This window comes from Hemicordylus capensis, chromosome 13, assembly GCF_027244095.1.
Source record: "Hemicordylus capensis ecotype Gifberg chromosome 13, rHemCap1.1.pri, whole genome shotgun sequence".
NCBI lineage: Eukaryota > Metazoa > Chordata > Lepidosauria > Squamata > Cordylidae > Hemicordylus > Hemicordylus capensis.
Genome location: NC_069669.1, coordinates 15,001 through 32,211, shown reverse-complemented (window position 1 = coordinate 32,211; position 17,211 = coordinate 15,001). Strand labels below are relative to the sequence as shown.

The following is a 17,211-nucleotide window of genomic DNA, read 5'->3' as shown; positions in this document are numbered from 1 at the left end:
GCACTGGTTGGTATGAGAAATCTCTGCTCTCACAGCTCTTCTGTATTACTACTGAAACTATTTGCATATGTAAGGTGAAGTCTTGATTTCTTGATACTTGGCCATCCAGTCTGCACTGTGGTAAAGATCCTGCTTTGCCTTCTTGCTCCCTTAGCAGAAGACTGGCTGGCCCTCCTTGCTGAACTCCAAAATACTTTTTGAAAGCTTCCTTGGCTCTGCTTGCAGGCCTGGCCTCCACACGTGGAGCGGAAGCACACGCATCCCAGGGCCTAAAGTATGAATGAGTCTATGAGAGTAGACTATGAGAGATGTCCCCAGAGGACTATAAACTTGCATGTGTTTCCAGAGAGCCACATCAATGCTGCTTCCACTTCCCTTTCGCCATATGCAGTCTCCAGCAATGGTGCCAGGAGTGGCTGTACTAAGGAGTCCGTTTATTTTCCTTCCCCCTTATTTTCAATTTCTGTACACTGTTGCTGTCTTTTTTAGTGTCAACAACTTCGTGGAGTGGATGTTTCTTAAAGCCACTGTGAGCAAAGTAGGACCGAAAAGGGTCATTGCGAGATCGGGCACCACCTGGCCAGTTACTCCAGTGCTCTAGACCCTCCCTGCTCCTCTGAGATGTGTGTTTTTCTCCTTGAGTGCCAGCCAAATTGATAGGAATTGTAGGTAGGAATAGGCTTGTGAAGATATACTGGATTGGTGCTTGCAGTTGGTAGCTGCCTGGGAGCCAGCAACCCTGGCTTCATGTCCTCCGTGGGGTGCTAAGGGAGCTATCGCTGCTCCCTAAGGAATTGCATTTGGAAAGTTAATGCTGTGCCTAAACTTGAGCCAGAGGCGGCAGGCAAGCCCTTCTACACTTCCGCTTCCTATTTATCACTTCCGCCAGAGACCGTAAGCTCTACATGCGCACTTCCTTTGCATCACTTCCGCTGGGGGGACGCAGCCACGCAAGCCGCTCTCCAGTTCCGCTTCCGAGCGAGGAACCGGAAGTTGTGCGTCTGTGTTTCCAGTTCGGTGTTCACGGCTTCCTGTGCCACAGGTAACCATGGCGACCGAGAGTCCCTGGCCTGGCCTCTGGCCCCTTCCTTCCCCCGTTTCTAGGGGGCCGCCCAGGCCGGTCCGGCCGCTGTCTCCGCTCTGCGTGCCGGGCAGTTCTGGGGGCCCCGAAAAAGACCAGGAGGGCTCCCCCCCCGCCCCGTCCCTCGCTCTGGGGGAGGTCACTCGAGCCCCGCGGCGGCGGCAGCAGCAGCTCCTGCAGCCCCCCAAGGTTGGGGGCGGCCCCTCCTCCCGCTGTGCTTGCTGAGCCTGCGCTGCCTCCACGGAGCTGCTTTCAGTGGTGGTGGGGAGGAGGAGGAGGAGCAGCTCCCTTGAATGAATGGATGCGGGCAGAGCTGGGCCCGGCCTCTCTCCCCCTCTTCCCCTCCCCTCCCCTCTCCCTCCCCTCCCCTCCCCTTCTCCTCCTCCCCTCTTCCCCCTCTCCCCCTTTCCTCCTCCCCTCTTCCCCCTCTCCCCCTTCTCCCCCTTCTCCTCCTCTCCCACCTTCATCTTGTCCTCCTCCCCCTGTCTTCCTTTCTCCCTTTCCTCCTCCCTCTCCAGTCAGTGACAGAGGAGAGAGCCGGCTGCTTTGCATCCATTGTGCTGGAGCCAGAGCAATTGCTCTTGGCATTCTGGGCATCTGCTGCCTTCTCGAGAAGATCAGATCCATGGTTAGATGCCCCCCCCCCCGCCTTCTGGGGTGCTGCTGAGAGAGCTGGCGTGGCCCAGTGGAGGGGGTCCCAGCCCCTGCCTAGAGAGAAGGAGGCCCGAGGAGGAGACGCTGACTCTGCCGGCTGGTCCTGGGCAAGGCCCACCCCTGCTCTTCTTGCCTGAGAGCAGGGCTGTCGCTGTAGCGGAGGGAGGAGGACCCGAGTGCTGGCCCTGCCAGCTGTGATGGCCCTGCAGAAGTCCTTCCGTGCCGGCTGCAGGGCACACATCCTCCCACAGAGTCTGTCACGCTTGCCCTGCTAGCAAGCACAGTCAGATGAGGATCTGGCAATGATGCTAGGTGATGTTAGGAGCACTAGATGCTAGTGCTGGAATCTAGATGATGCCAGATTATCAAGATTCCAGGTGATCAGATGATCTAGATCAGGGATTCTCAATGTTGGGTCTCCAGATGTTATTGAACTTCAACTCCCATAATCCCAAGCCCCAGAGGCCTTTGGTTGGGGACTGTGGGAGCTGAAGTCCAATAACATCTGAGAACCCAACGTTGAGAATCCCTGATCTAGATGATGCTAGCAATCACGGTCAGTTGAGGACCAGAGTGCTTGCAGAAGTCCCTCCGTGCCGGCTGCGGGGCACATCCTCCCACGGAGGCTTCCTGCTCGTTTCTTGTGGCCGAGCTGCAGTGTGTGCCCTATGCTTTCCCCCACCCCCGCCTGGGGGTTGGCATCAGGGATTTATGCTGGAACTTTGTCATGCAGCATGTCTGTGACTCAGGCCATGGAGTGGCTGATTGAGGAAAGAGACAACCGCACCGTGGATGCGCCCCTGCCCGGCCAGCTTCTGCTAGGAAACTCTGCAGAAGCTGGAACCTCCTCCTCCACCACCACCACCACCAAGGCTGTTGCTGGGGCCAGCCTGGAAGCCAGCAGAGAGGAGCTGAAGGACGAGCTGACAGAACTCTTCAAGAAGATACGCAGGAAAAGAGAGTTCCGCGCTGATCCACAGGTACCTTGTGTGTCTTTGTGGAAGGAGGGATGTGTGTACAGCTGCCCCTGAGGTCCCACAGAGGCAGCTGGCAGTTGCCCCCTCTTGATCTTGGTCCTGTGGGTCTCTTTGCTCTCTGTCTACTTGTAAGTCCGCCTCTGGGGCTTGCTGGAGTCCTGTGGCTCTTGCTTCCTGGCTCTCAGGCTGGGCTGGGCTGCAGTGGCCCCCCACCTGGGCTTGATGTACCTACGGCATTGGCGGCCCGGGGGCTGATGTTGGGCTGGGGCAGAGATGTGTGGTCCCAACCCTGACTGGCACAAGGATGGCAGGTGTGTTTGTGCCATTCCCGAAGCCACCGTGTTGCCCCCCCCCCATGGTGTAGTGGTTAGAGTGCTGGACTAGGACCGGGGAGACCGGAGTTCAAATCCCCCTTCAGCCATGAGACTTGCTGGGTGACTCTGGGCCAGTCACTTCTCTCTCAGCCTAGCCTACTTCACCGGGTTGTTGTGATGAGAAAGTCAAGTACAGTGGTCCCTCGACTTACAAACTACTCGACATAAGTATTTTTCGAGTTACAAACGGCAGTTTTAGATCCGGTTTTAGATGCGGTTTTTTCGACTTACAAATTTTTAGATGGGGTTTCCTCGACTTACAAATTTTTAGATGGGGTTTCCTCGACTTACGAATTTTACATGCGGTTTCCTTGACTTGCCTGCCTGTTTACTGCCTGTTTATTCTTGAAAAGAAATGTTCCTGTGCAGTTTGCAAGCCTTACTGGGGGTCTGGGTCTTTTTCTAGGCTCCGGAACGCATTAATCCGTTCCCAATGCATTCCTATGGGAAACCGCTTTTCGACTTACGAATTTTTCGACTTACAAATGTGCATTCGGAATGGATTAATTTCGTAAGTAGAGGGACCACTGTATGTAGTACACCGCTCCGGGCTCCTTGGAGGAAGAGCGGGATATAAATGTAAAAATAAATAAATAAATAGTGATAGCTGAGCTATGAGCCAGACCACACATGGTAACAAGAGGTTTGGCAGACAGAAAATAGGGTGTGCATGGCTGTGCCACTCAGCTCAGCGGGCTTGGGGAAGGGCTTCACACTGGCTGGGGCGGGGGCAAAGTCTGGGCAGCTGTCCCGTTTCTCCTCCTCCCCCCAGTCCGATCCATTTGTAAACCTGCTTGCAATCGGCAATCCACACTTAGGGAGCTGGTGCCGGCCAGACTGTGTCTGCCATGAGTTTCTCGACCCCTCTGTGGATCCCTGGAGATGAGGGAGTGGGCAGGCGTTTCAGACGAGCTGAGTTTCAGACTGGCACGCCCTCACCTCCTGCCTGTGGCTTCCAGCGGCGTCTGGTGGGCCCCTGTGCGAAAGAGGATGCTGGACTAGATGGGCCTCCTTGGGCCTGATCCAGCAGGGCTGTTCTTATGAGGGGCTGCTTTCCTGAGGGGATTAATTCCGCCCTTCTCAGCTGCTGCTGATCCTTGTGGGTTGCAGGCCCTGGAGGCTGTGCTGGGAGGAAGTGCTTGGCCCCGCGGCCTGGCCCATGCCTCTGTCTGCCCTTCTGGTTTCAGGCGGTCATTGCCTTGATGGAGATGGGATATGATGAGAGGGAGGTGGTGGATGCGCTCCGAGGGAACAACCACCAGCAGAACACAGTGGTGAGTGTCCCTCGTGGGGGCAGTGCCATCTTCTTTGCAGCATGACCTTTCCTAGGGATGTGCCCTCTTGACGTGTTCCATTTCTTTCTGGTCGACTGTACTGTGAGTGGCTGCTGGGAGACCGGAAGCCCACCCCAGAGGATGTAGACCAGGGCATTGACCCTTCCAGCCCTCTCTTCCAGGCCATCCTAGAAAACCCCGTGGTACAGTTGAGACTAACCAACCCAAAAACGCTACTTGGTAAGTGCTGCAGCTCTGTGGAAAAGGCATTCAGGGTTGCCTGGCACAGGTGCATTTCTGCAGCATCGTTCCCTGCCTTGCTGGACACAGAATAGGGCTTTGCGCTGCATCGAAGGATGTAAACGTGACTGGGAAAGGCAGCGGCAGCAGCAGCCGCACATGGAGGCCTCTGGGCTCCTAAGCACTCAGCTGCAAAGTGGTTGGCACAGCGTCTCGGGCCAGTATTGGCAGAGGAATCTGTGGCCTCTCCAGTGGATAAGAATGTCTGCCCTTCATCAAACCAGGACAGGATCAGTTTAAACGTCGCAAGTAATGCAACAGGTTTAAGTGTGTTCGTTGCCTTTGCCGTACCTGAGAAGCCCACCAGTGAAGAGACCTCTCTGGTTTGACGAGAAGGGAGAAATGCATCTGTGCCACCGCACTGTGCCCCAGTCCCTCTTGCCGTTCGGAAGAGGTCTGTGGCCATGCCTCTGTCTCCCAGCAGGTGGCGGTGGTGAATGGGGTGTGTCTCAGGGTGTCCTTGGCCACCCTTCCAGGGATGGGGCTGTAGCTTGGCATGCGGAAGGGCCCAGTTCTCACCCCGGCAGCATCTCCCAGGCAGGGCTGGGAAAGACCCATGGCCGAGGCCCTGCTAGTCAGTGAGACCCCGAAGAGCAGCTGCTGCTAGTAGTGTAGACTGAGCTGAATGCACCGAAATAGACCCCGGGGGTGGTGGCGGGGGTGGTTTGGATTGGTGGCTCTTACCTACTTTTCTGCCCAAAGCATCTGCCTTGGCCTCCCTTTAGGAAGAGCTGAGAAGGGGTTCCACCACACAAGAGGGCCAGATCAGAGGTTTTGCCTTTTGCAGACAAGATGTTATTTTATTTTGGGCCGGGGGTAAAATCTGCCTCTCAATATGTGTGTGTTTTCTGTTACTACTTTCTTAGCTACGGTGTGCATCCCTATAAATAATTCCTAGTGTAAATAGGTTTACATTTGAATTAATTAAATTTGCATTTGGAGCTGTATATGAAAAGATTTTCTTTGGTTGGTGGTTGTTTCCTGACCAATGTCAAATTGATAGGTTGGTTTCGGGGTGTCAGAGGTCCAGCAGCGTGAATTCCCTGCTGAGGGGAAAGGTGGCCATGAGCGCGCTTCTCTCTGCTGAGGCCTCGTTGACCCCTTTCCTCAATCCAGGGAGACCTGCTTGCAAAATCAGGCTTCCACGTGGGGAGCTGATGCAGAGCAAGGTGTGGATCTGCTGCTGGTACGGATACTTGTACACCACATCTCAACAAAAGTTTCCAAAGTGCTTTACATAGAGAAATATGAATAAAGTGGCTCCCTGTCCCCAAAGGGCTCACAATCTAAAAAAAGAAACATACGATAGACACCAGCAGCAGCCACTGGAGGGATGCTGTGTTGGGGATGGGCAGGGCCAGTGGCGCTCGATGGACCCAGAAGGCATGGATCTGGATGATGGAGCTGCTTGGGCCTGCCGAACTGGCTGGAAGTGCCCTTGGAGGAGGACTGGGATGCCCTGTGCCCTTCTGTGGCCACCCGGTGCAGTGAGGACTGCACTTTGACCCCTGTAGGATCCTACCCTAACCCCTTAGAGCCTATGGAGTCAGGCGGCATATACATGAAATAATAGCATGGCCCCCGTAGGCTACAGCCATTAACTAACTATGACCCCCATGCCAAAACCCTTTGAACAGCACTCACTGGATGAACGATCCAGAGACGGGGCCTGTAATACTGCAAATTTCCCAAATCTTCCAGACACTGAACCACACATAGGGCAAACCAATCCACCGTGCCATTTTTATTATTAATTATTATTATTATTGCATTTATATCCCACTCTTCCTCCAAGGAGCCCAGAGCAGTGTACTACATACTTAAGTTTCTCTTTCACAACAACCCTGTGAAGTAGGTCAGGCTGAGAGAGAAGTGACTGGCCCAGAGTCACCCAGCTGGTATCATGAGGCTGAATAGGGATTTGAACTCGGGCCAAATTTCTTAATGTTTCTTCACTTCTGTGCGGTGGGGTGGGGGATGGCAATCTCATGGAAAAGAATCTGCTAACTAAACTGGGGAAGCGGGGGGGGGTGAGCAGTGATCGAATGGCAGGTGGCCCTTGAGAACTATTTCACTTGGGAAATCATCAGGCAAGTAAGCCTGGTTCATCTTCATCTCAGGGCACTGATTCCAGGCATCAGATGTTGAAGTGAGCAGATAAAGACACCCCCAAAGCTTATTTTGGGCCTGTGTTCATCTCTGAAATCTTGCAGGCCACCTCTGTGGCCACCAGTTGCAAGTACTCTCTCACCTCTGCTCGCTCCTCAGCGTGCCTGGCACCCTCCTCCTCTTGCTCTCAGGAGACCAATTCCATCAGTACCTCATGGAGAAGTTAGCTGGGGGTAACTTAATACCCACCCACCCCTTTTATCACAGAAACCACTATGCGCTATATAAGCAGTAATATCACCACCTTAATTGGCACATTGCATGCTTTTTAGAGCACTAGGTCACCAATGAGCACTAATTGGTGTTGGAAGATGGAAGCCGAGAGTATAGCTATACTGAAATGTAAGCGTCGCCCGCCTAGATCAGCCCAAAGTAGGCCCATCGAGAGAGGTGAGTCTGGGGTTGCCACTGGCTCTGCCTTCTCTGCTGCTGCCCCCCCCCCCCGGGGCTTTGGGATGCGCAGCTCCCTGTTGAAAGAAGAGCCTCCCCTCTCTGGCATCTTTCAAAAAGGCACGGGAGACATTTGCTTTATTAGATTTATACTGTTAATACTTTCAATATTGGGCTTAAAATTATTTTAATGTTTTAATCATTTCAGTTTTGTTTAATTTGTAATGTTTTTACTGTACACTGCCCAGAAACACAGGTTTTGGTTGGTATATAAATGTTAAATAAATAAAAGTCACAGAATCAAAACATGCACATTTTCCACATGCAGGAAGCCTTAAGGTGCACCTCCTTAGAGGGCAGCAAGTTTTGTTTCTGCATTTCGGCGCGGGGGGGGGGGAGAGGCCGGCAGCTGCCCAGTCCCAAACCCTCCATGCTTCGCTCCCTGCTGTTGATGAAGAGCAGAGCCAAGTGGGACCTTCACGAGATGGGGGAGCGCTTGACCGGCGGAACTCCTTGCCAGGAGAGCACCAACTAGCAGCAGCAGCAGAGCGGCCCAAGGGGCGGGCAAAGCTGCTGGGGGCGGTTGTGGGGTGGAGTCGCCCTTTGCAAAGCCCCCAAAGCGTCCCAGGAAAAGCCTCCTCCGTCTGCCGCTTGCTGCGCATGCTCAGCAGCCAGAGTCCAGGAGACTCCTCCTCCTGCAGCCCAGACTAGGCAAAACCTGGCCAGGCATCCATGCTGCACGTGGGGACCCTCCTCCTGGGAACGGGTCCTGTTTCCTCCCAAGCTGCACGGAATGGGGGACACACACACACACACCGGGGGCCCCTTGCAGTTCTCCCAGGCTCGGGCCGCCCTTCAGCCGTGCAAAGTCTCTTAGCCCCGAGATCGGGGACTGCTTTGGCCAGCGGAGGAGGAGGAGGAGGAGGAGGAGGGAAGGGCTGGAGAGGAGCCCGCCTGCCAGAGGGAGCCGCAGGAGCCAGCTGGCCCTCCAGACAGCCAATGGCTCCTTGCAGGCTGAGGGATACAGGGGCACGCGCACGCGCCGCGGTAAGAGATTCAATCGGGGGAGGGGGAACCCGCTCTGGGAGCAGCCCCCGCCTGCCTGCCTGCTTGCCTGCAGAGGGTCCCACGTCCCCTCCCTGGCAGCAGCATCGCCAAGACAGCGCTGGGAGAGACTCCTGCCTGCAGGGCAGCCTTGGAGAAGCCGCTGCTGCCCGTCTGGGTAGACGGCGCTGAGCTAGGTGGAGCAAGGGGCTGACTCGGTCGTCTACGGCAGCTGCCTCTGCTCTTAAAGATCCCTGCCCCGCACTCGCGAGGGGGTCCAGGCCAGTCCCAGAGGACTGGCAGCCCGAGCTGGCAGCAGCCAAAGATCCTTGCCCCCCCCCCCCAGATTGCGACATGCTGCTGCCAGCTGAGTATAGACAATACGCAGCGAAGCGGACCAAGGGCCTGACTCGGCAGAAGGAACGTGCCTGCCATTGCTCGACTTTAAAAAAAGAACCACAACAAAAAAAGCCTCAGGAGAATGTGCAGCCCTTTATAGAATAACTGGAGCAGAGTGCAAAGCACGATACAGAGAAGGAGAGACCATTTTTTTAAAAAATCACACTCTTTCCCTTTGCACCCGCCCCCCACTTGGTGCCTTCATTCCTGGGGGCTCCCATCTGCAGTGGGGTGGGGGGGAGTTCGGAAGCTGCCAGGCTATCCAAAACGGCACGGAGGCTTCAGGGCGGGCCACTGGGCATGCGCAGCCGGCGCTGCAGACATGCGCAGAGGGCGCAGAGCCGCAAAGCCTCGGCGGGGGAATTCTGGCGGGCTTTCTGCGCTCCTCCCCGCGCGCCCCTGGGAGCCGAATCCACTCCTCTGATTGGTTGGCGGGGTGACAGGCGCATCACTGATTGGCGAGCAGCTGGACAGCGGGCTCCGCCTCGAGCGCGCCACGTTTGATGGAGAAATAATTTGAGACACCTGAGGCGGCAAAGGAGGACGAAGAGCAGGGCCGAGAAGGAGAGGTTCTCCTCAGGGAACTAGGGGGCTTCACGCCCCACATTGCAGCAGGAGGGCCAGGGCCGAGAAGGAGAGGTTCTCCTCAGGGAACTAGGGGGCTTCACGCCCCACATTGCAGCAGGAGGGCCAGGGCCGAGAAGGAGAGGTTCTCCTCAGGGAACTAGGGGGCTTCACGCCCCACATTGCAGCAGGAGGGCCAGGGCCGAGAAGGAGAGGTTCTCCTCAGGGAACTAGGGGGCTTCACGCCCCACATTGCAGCAGGAGGGCCAGGGCCGGGGAGGAGAGGTTCTCCTCAGGGAATTAGGGGGCTTCACGCCCCACATTGCCCCTACTCGGCTGCTGAGGAAGGCCAACCACAAGCCTCTAAGGGGCAGAGAAATGCTCTGAGGGAAGGCTGTCTCCCAGACAGGGCAAGGAAGGGCTCTATGCCCAGCAGTGGCTTTTGCCTTAGCATTTATTGAGAATAATTCATAAATAGGCATGGAGAAAAAGCTGTCTCTAAGCTTGCTTCTAATCCTCTGGGGGAAGGGCTGTGTGCCCACCTTTAGCTCACAGGCAAAAATTCTCTGAGGGGAGGCTCTCTCCAGGACAGAGCAAGGAAGGGCTCCATGCCCAGCCTTGGCTTTTGCTTCACCAAAATAATGATAATAAATTTCTGTTGCTTCAGAAAAAGGAGGAGGAAACCACTCAAGCCATGCTACTCAGCCAGGCTAGGGCTTTTTAAAAGAATGCTTTGTGGGAGAGTGGTGGGATTATGGTCTTCAAGACCCCTGCCAAAAACCAGTTTCTGAGGGGAAGTGAAGTTTCTGAGTGGGGAGTTCATCTCCCTGCTTTGGCTTCATCTTGTGCAATAAATAAATAAATAAATCTGAGGGGAAAGGAAGTTTCTGAGTGGGGAGTTCATCTCTCTGCTTTGGCTTCATCTTGCCAAAAGAACTCAAACCCCTTCTGTGGATGCTGCAGCCGTGCTGACGTGTGCAAAAGCCCTGCCACCTCACTGCCCACATTTGTAGCATTTGTCTGCAGAGGGCAACACGCCACAGATTCTCCCCGTCCTCAGAACACTGGGGCGCCACAGTCTTCTGCATCACGGTGAAAACCTGTCCACTCTTAGCGCGTTCTTGCTCTGTGCAGACAAATGCTAGAACTATGGACCGCGTAGGGCAGGACTTCTGAGCGCAACGGCACAGGGGCTGTAGCAGGAAATTCCCTGAGGCCAGGGGCTGCTGTGCAACTACAGACTGGCCCTTTTAGTCTGAGAAAACTGGGTGCGACCTGAGGCTCCTTTATTCTCCCAACAGCTGTGTATGGCAGCATAATTCCTAAGAGAGTGGCTGGCTTGAATGGAACACCCTCCCTGCGCATTAAAAGGCTTAGGCTTCTAGATACTCAGAACACTTTTCTGAGGCAGCATAAGCTCTAATTTTCAGGCAGGCTTGTATGGAACATGCTTCAGGCTTCTTAATTCTCTCAAGAGAAGAGAGGATTCTCTTTATAGTCTCTCAAATTCTTTTTAATGAGTTATATCTTTCATATTTGTGAATGGCATAGAGCTATCTGGATGAGGGGTATAGACACTTAATGAAAGAATGATTAAATAAAACAGCTGTGGGAGTCAACATAATCTCAAAAATGGGGGCTGGCTTGTATGCATAATAGAAGCACCAGGATGCTTTATAACTGCCAACTTTATAGGGAAGGATAATCTCAAATTTAGAACCTATCTTTAACTGAAAATTTTTCATGTGTGTTCTCTCCCCACAACATCGCTTGGAGGACAATTTAGCAAAAAGAAACGGAGTTGGTGCATGTGTCCCTATGACCCACAGACCGGAGTGCTGCTCTTGGAGCATTTGTTCCTCTCCAGAGGCCAACGTGGCAGGTAAGGCTCCAAAAAGAGAATGCTAATTGTACAGGAGAAAATTGACCAGAATAGAATCCCTAGCTGTATCATTGCATTTTGGGATGAGACCTTTCTTCAGAGGACTGAAGAAAGGGTACCTCAAATGTTCCTCCGATATATATTATGGATTATTTTATTTTTTCCATTTTATATCCCACTCTTCCTCCAAGGAGCCCAGAGCGATGTACTACAGACTTAGGTTTCTTTCTCACAACAACCCTGTGAAGTAGGTTAGGCTGAGAGAGAAGTGACTGGCCCAGAGTCACCCAGCAAGTCTCATGGCTGAATGGGGATTTGAACTCCGGTCTCCCCGGTCCTAGTCCAGCTCCATTGGGAGCACATACAACACGACAAACACATCACAACACGAAACGGCAGCATCTCTAAAATGGTGGCTGCCTTGAATGGAAGAGGCTTCATGCCTCTTCAAGCAGCTTTGGGGGAATTGCCAAGAAGAGACACAATACCATATACAGGTTGTATTCTGCCATTAAGAGAACACGTTTCACGCGTGTTGGGAGCTTCAAGCTTCTTTAGTTCCGCAACGCTTTTCTTGGGCTGCATACACTCTAGGAATTTAGCTGCCTCGAACGGGAGAGACTTCATGCCTCTTCCATTGCATCCCCTCGACAACCCTGCGTGGCAAACCGGGCCAGAAGAAACGGAGTCGGCGCATGTGTCCCTACGACCTCCAGGCCGGAGTGCAGCTCTTGGAGCATTTTCTCCTCCCAAGGGGCCAACGTGGCAGGTAAGCCTCAAAGATACTGACTGGACCAAGCTAAAGAGAAAACCATATATGAAAAAAAGAATTCTCAACATGTGAGACCATATAACAGAAAAAAATCTCAAGCTCTACCAGCACCTTCTAAGATAAGGCTCTTCATCAGGACTGGAGAATATATATACAAAACACATTGATAGTCACAAGATAATATAAAACTGAAACAACTGTTTAAAGCATGTTATTCCAGAACTCTTATATGTTCTCATTAGGCCATCTTTACATATTAGAAGATAAGCATGTAATATTGCCAAAACTTCAAAATAAAATACCTAGTTTCTTTCCCAACAGATTTCACAAAAGGTGGCAACCACACACAAGCCAAGGAAGGAGGAAAAGAGTCTCATGGAAGAACCAAGAGGCAGCGACACACAAGCCACAAAGGAATTAAAAGAGCCGATGACGATGCACAAGATAGCCAAAGCAAGGGCTGTGTTCCCCACCGCCCTGAATGCTCTGTCAATCCAGGGTCCATCAGTAGAAACTTCAGGCTGCTTTGTTCTCTCACCACCTGTGGAAGGCAGCATGATCTCTCATTCTGTGGCTGCCTGGAATGAAACACGCTTCATGTATGTTACAAGCTTCAGGCGTCTTTATTCTCCCAACAGCCTTGTCAAGCTGGATATCCTCTAAGATGGAGACTGCCTTTAACAGGACACACTTCATGTGTGCTGCATGCTCAGCAGCCCTTTGTGCCATGTTTGGAAAGAAGAAACAGAGTTGGCACACATTTGCAATGACCTCCATGCCGGAGTGGGGATTTTGGAATGTTTTTTCCTCCCAAGAGGCCTGTGTGGGAGGCAGGATCAAAGACGGGCTGAACCAAGGTAAAGGGATCCCACCCCCGTCAAAAATAGAACTCCCAGGGTGGTGTAAGAGACAATCGAACAGGAACTAGACTAATGCCTGCTATGATGAGGCTCTTCAGCAGAGCACTGAAGAATCTATACCAAATAGGTGTTGTTATGGCTGACAAAGCAGACTAGGTTTCTCAGTAGTTACCCCTCAATGGTTACTCTAAAGGATGACTCAATTTCAGTAGGGGTTGCATTGGGTAATTTGGCCAGGATGTCAGCGGGTATTCATTATGCATTGATTTTTGCAAGATGAGATGAAACGGCTGTGAAACTAGTTACCAAGAAATCAAAGATTTCATCCTTAGTGAACTTCTCATATTCTAACAGAAGAATGTGGTATTGCTCACACTTTATAATCAACTAGTATTTTCAAGCCCGTTATGATAACGGGCGCTAGCTTTCTATCCCGTCTTTTCTGTCTCTCTCTCTCTCTTTCTGTCTCTTTTTTCCCCCCTTGTCCCCCCTCTCTTTTTGTTTTTTGTTTTGTTGTTGTCTCTGTTTTTGTTCTTCCTTATTTTGCTTTTACTTTTTTTGGGGGGGTGGTGGTGGATGAATAACGGCCAAAATGGCCCATGAGAAGGTGGCCGCCCCCGCCTATCGCCCTCCCGCGCACCCAGCTGCCGGAGCCCACCTTACCCGCTCCAGCCCGAAGGATAAGAGAGGAACTCGGGAACAGAGCTACTCTCTGTGTTAAGCTGCTGCCCATACTGTCGCAATGGACGCAATAGGCGTCCTTTGCGTCCATAGCGGCAGTTTGAGCAGTGACTTAGCACAGAGAGGAGCTCTGCTCGTGAGCTCCTCTCTTTTCCCTCGGGCTGGAGCGGGTAAGGTGGTCTTCGGCAGCTGGGAGGGCGATAGGCGGGGGCGGCGACCTTCTCATGGCCCATTTTGGCCCTTAATCTTTTTGGGGGGGGAGCGAGGAAGGTGATTTTGGGCAGCTGGGAGGGCGGGTGAGCAGGCGGCGGCGGCGGCTGTGAGCGGGCGGGGGCCTCGTTGGCGGCTTCGCCGCCACCTCGCCCAGCTTCATTTTGGGCAGCTGGGAGGCCGGGTGAGCAGGCGGGGGCGACGGCTGTGAGCGGGCGGGGGCCTCGTTGGCGGCTTTGCCGCCACCTCGCCCAGCTTCCCTGTCCCCCGTCTTGGTCTTCCCCCGTCGCCATTGCCCTCGCCTTTTTCAGGGCGGCCGCTTCTGGTTGCCTCGGCCTCCTCTTGCCGTGCCTCAGCTCATGGCCGAGGCGGCGGCTCTGCCGCCGCCTTGGCCACTTTCCCCCGCCGCCACACACCGGCTAATGGCCGCCCGTGGCTGTGGGACACTGGTGTCTGAGGTCCTGTGTCCCTTGGGCTCTTCTGGGCCTGCGCTTTGCGCAGGCCCAGAACAGCCCAGGGAGGCAGGGACGCAGATCCCCAACGTTCCAAAGCCACGGCCACTCACTTAGCCTTTTATTATATAGGATGACATGCCTTTTTCTCTTCCAGTGGGATTCAAGAAAGAGCACAAGGAATGAGGAGGACACAGAGGACAAGACAAGCTGACCGGATCAATCTTGTGACGAGGAGGCGCATTGTCCGAGAATTGAAGTATTCAACATAGTTATTCAGTTTTGCTCATGATAGTTCTTCAATTTTATTCAAAATATAAATATGTGTAAATACTGAGCATACATATTTATTTCACACTGATTGTTACAAGAGAATGTAAAAATGAAACTGTGAAAAGTATATTCACCAAGCTTTGCTCACACTTCATATAAATGACTTGACTTGTTCTATTCCAGCAGATTTCATGAAAGAGCTGAAGGAGCGAGGACAAGACAAGCTGTCTCAATCTCTTTCGTGATGAGGCTTCATCAGAGAACTGAAGAACATATACAAAATATAAAGATGTATACAAATACTGAGCATACTTATTTATTACATACCGATTGTCACAGGAGAATAGAAAAATGAAACTCTGAAAATGTATTACTCAGGAAATCTAAGGTGTCATCCTTCATAAATGCCTCATACTCTAACATCATGTGGATTTGCTCACACTTCAAATAAATTATGTAACTTGTTCTTTCCCGAAGGATTTCAAAAACAGACCAGTGGAGGCGACAAGAGACAAGCCACGCCAAGCAAAACTGCATTACCCTTTTAGGGTTTTTTTTCAGATTGGTCTCAAAACGAGTGGCTGGCTGCTGCAAATAGAGGCTTCAAGCGAGAGTTGATTTTGTCCTTGACCCTGTGAGGTAAGTTAGCCTGGAATAATATGTGCTGGCTTCAAGGGTTCATGCCTAAAAAATAAGAATACATTTGTTTAAATTGTTTGTATCCTGTCTATTCAAGAGCCTTAAACAACCATCTCTTCAGCCTGGCTTTTAATGATATCTTGTTTTAATCTTAATTTTAATTAGATTTAATCTGTTTTAAATGTTTCTTGATTTTAATTGTTTTATTTTGTGTTTTTTTATTTTAATGTAAACCAGCCTGAGCCAATGAATGAATGAATGAATGAATGAATGAATGAAATAATAAATATTCAACAAAATGCTATTCAGGGCTGCTTGCCCTCTCTTAAATGAAAACAACAACCACCCCCTACTAAATGCAAAACAACAACAAAACCCACTATTAAATGCAAGCTCCCACACTACTAAATTAAAAAAAAACACTACTAAATGCAACAACCCCCCGCAAAGCCCACTACTAAATGGGAAAAAACCCCACCACTAAATGCACACACTCCACTAATAAATGCAAAAAAAAAAATTCACTACTAAATGCAATAAAACAGAAGATAAAATAGACAAGAAAAAAGAGCATTCACAACTAAAAACTGAGTATTCTAAACAGGAGTTAAAAAAACAACCACCATTGGCTCTGTTCACCAGCCATTCTCATTGAACTCTGTTGGTACATTACTCGTCAGGTTTTTTCACCCGTCAGGCATCCTTTTTCACTTGACACAGATGGGTAGACTAGTGGATTTTCTGAGCCCTGATTCTAAACTTGGATTGGAGAAAAATGGAATTTTTTCTTGGTGCAGATCTCCTGACCTAGCTGCTTTGCGTGAGTATTTGTTCAGTGAATCTGAAAAAACTATTATTGTGATGTTTGAAACTAACATTTAACACATTTGTTAAAGATTTGTGGTAATGTTTTATTTTGAAACATGAATTATTTGAAATGATGAAAGAATGTTAATATGCCTATATATTCTCTTTTTACCCAGCAGGTTGACTTGTATACAGTGCCACGTGGATGGTGCATAAATCCCTGCCAAGGAGGATATTGCAAGAAATCGGAAATGTATAAAAGTGGCTACTGTCAGAGGGGTATATATTAACCTATGTCTAGATATGCTTTTGATTTTCTTTTCCCCTAGCAATCAATCAATGTATCTATAGACCAGAAAAATTTCCCCTAGCAGACTGATTTACATAGACGGCCATGTGGATTGTGGGTAAATCCCTACTTAGGAGGTTATTTGAAGAAATCCAAAGTGTATAAAAGTGGCTGATATCAAAGAGGTATGTATCAACTCCTATTTAGATGTTTTTACTCCCTTATTAGGATGCTAGATATACAGTTAAGGTGACTCTATTTAAAAGTCTTCTGTCTGGATGATTTTCCTCTCAAAAGAGACTTGTGCTGACAGGCTGAAAGTTGCTCTTACAATAAGTGATGTAGGGACATAGGAGCTGAAGTCCTATGGTCAGGGTGAAGTGCTGGTAACCTCTCCCCTGTAGCCTCCAAAGAAAAAGGAGAACTTTCTGCAACTGGAAGAAAAAAGATGAAGTCTGAAGAAAAGATTCACTGTGGAAGGAGCGGTCGGCTTGCCATGGACTGTGATGCTTTCTTGCTCCACGTTATTGATAGCCAGTTTAATTTATTGTTACCTTTAAATTGTTGTTCTGTATGTGAGCGTTCTGTGCATTCAGTATTTCTGTAAAGCCTTTGTGTAGAACCCGGGTTCTTCCTTTTGTAATGTATTTTAAATGTATGGAGAATTTTTGTTGTAGCTGCTACACTTCTGATCAAACCTATGATGTTGAAGAGCAATTCTGACAAGATGCAAAACAAGGGAGCCTTCTTCCTTAAATCCATGTGGTAAATCCACGGGGGCTGCTCCAAGGACAGCAATATCTGACATTTTGTTTGACAGAGAATCCCACAAGTGGATGATGCGTTGTGTGAAAAAGTGTTTGTTTGTTGGTTCTAGAGGTGGTTCCTATCCAATTGCCTGGGATGACCTCTGGTTCTAGTGTGATGTGAGAGGGAGAAGAATTTCTCTCCATCCTCTTTCTCCACCCTATGCCTGATTTTATAGACCTCTATCATGTCTCTCCGCCGTTGTCTTTTTTCTAAACTAAATAGCCCCAGGTGTTGTAGCCTTGCCTCATAAGAAAGGTGCTCTAGGCCCCTGGTCATCATGGTTGCCCTCTTCTGCACCTTTTCCAGTTCT

General features: G+C 50.8%; 1 protein-coding gene across 12 annotated transcripts; it reads left to right on the top strand.

Moving 5' to 3' along the window:
* Positions 1 to 26: 26 nt before the first annotated feature.
* Positions 27 to 17,090, top strand: LOC128336604 (uncharacterized). 12 transcript variants are annotated; one of them, XM_053276511.1, is made up of 8 exons: positions 27 to 1,042; positions 2,469 to 2,715; positions 7,102 to 7,219; positions 11,013 to 11,108; positions 11,786 to 11,877; positions 12,202 to 12,737; positions 14,241 to 14,342; positions 14,540 to 17,090. In XM_053276511.1, exons 1-6 carry the CDS (start codon positions 906 to 908, stop codon positions 12,541 to 12,543), a joined length of 1,032 nt encoding a protein of 343 aa, XP_053132486.1. In that variant the 5' UTR covers positions 27 to 905; the 3' UTR covers positions 12,544 to 12,737; positions 14,241 to 14,342; positions 14,540 to 17,090. The 12 variants fall into 12 exon arrangements, 8 of the variants coding, with proteins under 8 accessions (XP_053132486.1, XP_053132481.1, XP_053132482.1 ...); XM_053276506.1 differs by lacking the exon at positions 27 to 1,042 and adding an exon at positions 1,058 to 1,709; XM_053276507.1 differs by lacking the exon at positions 27 to 1,042 and adding an exon at positions 1,058 to 1,709 and having other exon boundaries at positions 11,003 to 11,108.
* Positions 17,091 to 17,211: the final 121 nt, after the last annotated feature.